Source organism: Panicum virgatum, chromosome 5N (assembly GCF_016808335.1).
Source record: "Panicum virgatum strain AP13 chromosome 5N, P.virgatum_v5, whole genome shotgun sequence".
In the NCBI taxonomy this organism is placed as follows: Eukaryota; Viridiplantae; Streptophyta; class Magnoliopsida; order Poales; family Poaceae; genus Panicum; species Panicum virgatum.
Window position 1 is genome coordinate 65,000,166 of NC_053149.1, and position 6,000 is coordinate 65,006,165.

Consider the following 6,000-nt stretch of genomic DNA (forward strand, 5'->3'; position numbering starts at 1 on the left):
TAACGATCTAAACCCATACATGACTTCTGTTCGGCTACACATGACAAACAAATATATTGGTGTCCACCAAAAAAAAGGAAATTTGCAACATGCAGATACTCCCGCTAGTGTCGCATAAAGCAAATCAGGTTGATTAAAAGCAGCACACTTGTGCATCCATTCCAGTTGCTTAACAACCACCTTTAACAAAAGGATACGAAGAGAAGAAAACGTATTCTGTAGCTGAATCCATACAGTTCGTACTTATATAGTAAAGTAGATTAACATCTGTAGATTTGTGCGAATACTAGTTCACAGCTGTAAGGATCACCGGGGTGTCCGACCCTAGAGGGGGAGGGGGTGAATAAGGTCGCTAATCGCTTTTTAACCTAGGGCTCAATCTAATTGCATAAAATAAACCTAACACGTCCTACACATGCTAGTTATGACTAAGGTTTATCTATGGTACCCTCTAATTACCTCAAAAGACTTGCAACCTATAGCCAATCCTAATCAAACTAACTAGGAAGGTAAAGGGAAGCAAGTAAGAGTAAATGCGGAAACGTAATGCGGTAAGTAAAGTGGTAAGGGAGAGGATATGCAAACTCCCGTGAAGACACCAAGACACACGATTTAACGTGGTTCGGTTAGGACACCAAAGTCCCTCCCTACGTCCACGGCTACTTGTCCAACACGAAAGTGTGATGCCGAGTCTCTTCGCTTGATCACCGTCTTGCCACGCCTCCAAGGCTCCCGACAAGCAAAGGCTAAGTGACGCCAAGTCACAAAGGCGAGGTCACCGCCACCGTCTATCTCGAAGCGTCACCACGGCACCGTCTTCACTATCTTGGAGCTTTAACACCAAGTAGGGGCCTCCTTCCCCGCACAAAGTGTCGTTGCCACTCCACACCAAGTCGGAGGGTCACACGACGAGTACACAAGGTGCTTGCCACAGCAAGGCTTTCTCTCAAGCTAGTTCTCTCAAGAACTAAGCCTAAACAAGCACTAAGCACTCTCACAAGTGTGCTTAAGCCTATATGATGTACAATGAAGCTCTATGGTGGTTGGAGATGATCTTTAGCTCTTATATACTTCCTTGAACTCCAGCACACTCAAATGACCCGGCCTTGGGGGTATATATATAGGCAGCCCAAGCAAATGTAGCCGTTGGAGAAAAACTGCCAGAAAACTGCGTAACGCCGGTTAATCCGACGTACCCCAAAAGCCATCATCGGTTCAACCGGTGTATGTAAACTGCTATTTGAAAAACTAGCCGTTAGCAATCAACCGGTGTATCGCCGGTTTAACCGATGTAATCAACCGGTGTATGTAATATTAGCGTCGGTTCAACCGATGAGTGTAACTTCTTCACGTTCCTCCAAAAACCACCTCTCTGGACAACTGAACCGATGCAATTGACCGATGCATCGTCGGTTCAACCGGTGTAGGTATTTTCCTCGGTCTTCATCTGCCAATGCACCGACGTATATAACTTTCGTAACGTCGGTTCATCCGGTGTAAAACCCTAGCCCGCAAACCTTCTCTGTGATTGCACCGGTGAGTTCATTTTGCCCTACATCGGTTTAACCGATGATAGCAAAATGCCTCAATCCTTGTCCCTTGGACCAAAGAGCTTTCAGGGCGCTGCCCTGGAACCCCCGTAGGGGCGGCCCTTCGGGCCTTGCTACGCCTCTCTTCTCTTTGTCATCACTTGAACCTAAAAAGACTGAGAATAGTCATCTTAACAATCACATTAGTCCAAGTGTTGTGTGTGTCATCAATCGCCAAAACATTATATTGAAATATGGCATGAGAGGCCATTTTCTCTACAACAGCCAAATATTAGTTACACACCAAAAAAGAAAACAGATCAACATAGTGTTCTTGACAGAAGAAACCAGGTCAGGGCATCGATGCTCTTTTTTGTAATTTAAGATGTTATACATCAATACTGTTACAAACGAATTTAATCAGGCAAGCTACTTATACATCTCTCACGTGTAGAAATTAACATTTTGAACTGGTCACTAGTTAGTTGTACCACAACATGAGTGATACAATAGTATCTCAAAGCATCAACACGATGCTTACCCTGCATTTGCAATGCCATGATGGGCTCAGAACATAGTTGTTCCCCTATCCAAACAGGTAACACATCACAGGGTAAACACACAGCCCAGACACAGAATCACAAACCCACAGGTCTCATTATCTGCTTGATGTGCAACCATCAGTTAAACACGCCAAAGACACCAGCTGGGGCTAATAAGGTTGGGAACGTTTACTTTGCTGCATCTGTGACTTGTTAAATCACGTCATTCTATTAAGACGAATGTTCTGGCTTATCCGTGGCATGGGCTCCATTGATGCAATCACCTGAGGCATGGTCATTCCTCCTGAAACAATTATTTCTGCAGGAACCAAGAGAACAAACAATATATTGGTTTATCAATCCTAGCAAACAACAATGCATGGATTTCTAAATGCAAAATTGACTCGAGCTGCTAAACAACTAGCATGTTTGAGAAAAATTGCACACGACGTAATAACATGAGGATAGGCACCATAAGAATTGAACTACCATACCAATTCCTTCTCGAATGGATAAATTAGGTCTTATGATCTCCTCAGAGTTCACCAAAAATATGTCACCAATGTATAGATGATTTGTTGGTACATAAACACTACACAGTTCCTCATCGCCTTTGTCAGTCTGCAGTAAAACACAACAGGTACCATGAGAACAAGTACGACCACATCAAAGGGGGCATGCATGTATCAGATACAAAATCAAAATCTAATAATATGTTGCAGTTCATTTTCTTTGGTATGCATCATAGGGTCACTAAAAGTATGAATTTCACTTCGGCAACCTTTTGTATACATGGAAGATCAAATACCTGAAGGACTACTGTTGATGTTATGAATCCAAATGCATATTCACCAATTCGTGGATGACGAATTATTGCAACTTCTTTGAAAGCTGTCGTATTTTGATCTGTCAACAAAATAATTTCATGAGAACTCTTCTTACGCAAAATAATTTAAGATAGTAAAAAGTAAAAACAGTCATATGCAATAGAAGCTCCCTCCCTCCCTCGGCTGCTATTTTTAAAAGTTTTAACTTTCCAAGCTTATCCGGAACTCAGTTGCTACAGGCTCATGTCAACAAAGTTTATTAAAGGCAGACCATGAGAAAGCAGAGAGTATGGCAAAGCTTTCAGAATCTGAACATGTGTAGAAGTATGTAACCTGGTGAAATCGCAGTGCTGACTTGCTTCGACGCTGAATATATATGCCTTACAAATGGCATTTTCTTTATAAACCACTCTCCCACCCAAAAGATGGTTGAACCAACCCATGATGAAACAAATATTCCAACCATAAATATGAATACCAGAGAAGTCAAAAAACCAAGACCTGCAAATTTATCATGAAAACAAATAAGCATAACACTTGACACACATTAAAATAAATTTAGCAGCAACCAAGTTCTTCTGGGCACCATAGCAAGAATAGATCGAGCTTAATCAAATTATTTATACAGTAGATTATCTTAAGTAAAATTGGATTTCATCAATTTAACAAAGAGCCAAAGTTTGAATAATACTGTTAGCATCATAATGTGGGAATTGGGATCCAAATACCACTGAAACATAGTGCAAACAAATTTGTTATGCCAAAGGGCCTACATTTTTAGGACTTCGGGTGATCAGTTTCATACATGTCAACAGAATATCCGCAAGGATATATAAGAGATCCAACTATATGGATGACATGTCAACAGAATATCCTCAAGGATATGTAAGAGATCCACATACAGTCTTTCTGTAAGTTTACAGTCACAATAAACAGCAAGTTCGAAGTATGTGTACAACAATTACCAAATATGTCGATTCCAAGTTTTGCATATAAGGGACTGAAAAACCCATCGACAAATTGAATAAACCACCATGTGATGAAGAATGTGATAGCAACAGGGAAAAGTACTACACTGCATACATAAAAAAAAGGATATCATGCATATATAGAAGGTAATCCATCAATTTCACAACAAGTTTAGTTCAGTTCTTGAGAAAGGCATACCATCCAGTCATAAATTTTCTTGACACCCAACTTTGAAGAACAGCACAGCATGCCTGCGCAATGGTGAAAAAAAATGATATGTTTACTTGTGCATAATAAAGTACTGTTTGCAAAACAGTTAAAAAGGGGTATAACAGGCGTAAAGAGATCAAGTCAAGGGTTTTATTCAATATAAGTCCTGGGGATGGAGAGGTCTGACATGTATCATCAAACTCCAAGTGGAAATGCAAAATAGCAAGCCAGAAGGCAAAACAAGAAAAGAAAAGTTTAGCCTCCAGAGTTGAAGGGCTGTACGTGTTTTCCAATTCATGCTTGAAACATTTCTTTGCAAGGGCAGTTATATAGTGCAAACACATCTTTGGATGCTGCCTTTGAACCTAAGAGTTGGTTTGACCCCCGGATACTTCCGTTCTTTCTAATACCATTAACACAGTAATGCTACTATCAAATTGTTAAAGGTGTGCTCCCCAGAGAAATGAGCATTTTTAAAAACAGTAAGGACTAAGGAACTAAGGATCACGGAAAACATATTTCACTTCTTCAATATGCACATTTGTCTAGACTTTAGGTCATTGTAGATTTCAATCTGGACCGTGTTATACCACCGCATGCTAAACAAAATAACAAAACCATACACAAATTCATGGACTATCCTGTACTTAAGAAGTTTTGGACTTCCGTAAAAGATCGCACAACAATATGACAAACGGTTGCACCAACTTAAGCTCAACCACATAAAGGAAACAAAGTACTATGCAACCACATGAAGACAATCATCAACAAACTTTAACGGATCCCCCAATCTATCAATGTCCAAATGAAACAAACGTATCTGATAGGTGCATCACAGTGTAGCTAGAAAACATCTCTAATACATGCCATAGGAATCTTTCATTTGATGAAAACGTCTTCTTCACACTCAGGGGTATAGGAAGTTCGATCAAACTAAACTAAATTCCTAAATCCAAACAGTCCACATAAAAAATCCAATAACGCCTCGGTGCTTCCATCAACTTAGCCAACCACTTGATACGCGCGCCAACAAGCACGATTCCAAGCCCGCACAGATCCGACAAACGGCGAGCAGAAATCTATTAGTCGAACGACCAGCAAGGTGCAAGGCCCAAAAGGGGCAGCACGGGCGCGCTGCTAGCGCAATGCTGCCGGGAATCACGAGCCGAACTAAGATGCGTAGGGGCTAGATCCGGACCTTGCGCGTAGAGTTGGTGGGTGAGCTGGGCCGTGGCGGCGACTTGGCCGGGTCCTCGGGGTCCACGGCCTCCGCCGCCTGGCTGAGCGGGATCGACGTCGACTCCTTCTCCTCCGCCATGGCTCCGCCGGTGAATCCCCCTTCTAGAGGCTTCCCGCGGGGAGCGGGTGGAACGAAGCAGGTGCGAGGTGAGGCGTCGCTTGGGGGGCGGGCGGGCTGGGGCGGCTCCTTTTGCCTGGCGGCGAGTAGCAGCAAGCAAAGCGGTTGGCGGCGGAGTACGCAAGGGACGGGACGGGTCCCGGGGAGAGAGATGACGACGACGACGTCAACTCAACCCTGGCGACTGGCGTGGCGGAGTGACCAATCTGCCCCTGGACGCCCACCACTGACGTACTGGCCTACCTGTCAGCATGTCTGTACTTTCGGGAGCCGTCGTCCACGTGGCGATCAGCGTATTGGTTGGGCTGCGGGGACCACCGGTGACACGGATGCCGCGTTGGAAACTTCTTCGGGTGAGGATGACGGCGAGTGGTGACGGCGTCAGCGGGGAGCGCGTTCATCCGTTGGGGCCTTGGGGAGATCGGTTTGGGTCTGGTCCATGCCGGGCTGGCCGTGAGCTGGCCCGAGTGGGACGGGCGGAATGCGCGGCCGGCCAGCGTGGTTTCGTTCGAACGAAACAGAGGTTGGTCGGCCCAAACCGCAGTTCGGCGGTCGTTATTATCCAG

General features: G+C 44.1%; 1 protein-coding gene across 1 annotated transcript; it reads right to left on the bottom strand.

The window, feature by feature from the left end:
* Window positions 1–1,863: 1,863 nt before the first annotated feature.
* LOC120673958 (protein LIKE COV 2-like) lies at window positions 1,864–5,561 on the bottom strand. Its single transcript, XM_039955005.1, has 7 exons — window positions 5,276–5,561; window positions 4,066–4,118; window positions 3,864–3,973; window positions 3,232–3,399; window positions 2,880–2,977; window positions 2,566–2,692; window positions 1,864–2,390 (listed from the first exon to the last, which is right to left on the bottom strand). Exons 1-7 carry the CDS (start codon window positions 5,393–5,395, stop codon window positions 2,290–2,292), a joined length of 777 nt encoding a protein of 258 aa, XP_039810939.1. The 5' UTR covers window positions 5,396–5,561; the 3' UTR covers window positions 1,864–2,289.
* Between the last annotated feature and the right edge of the window lie 439 nt (window positions 5,562–6,000).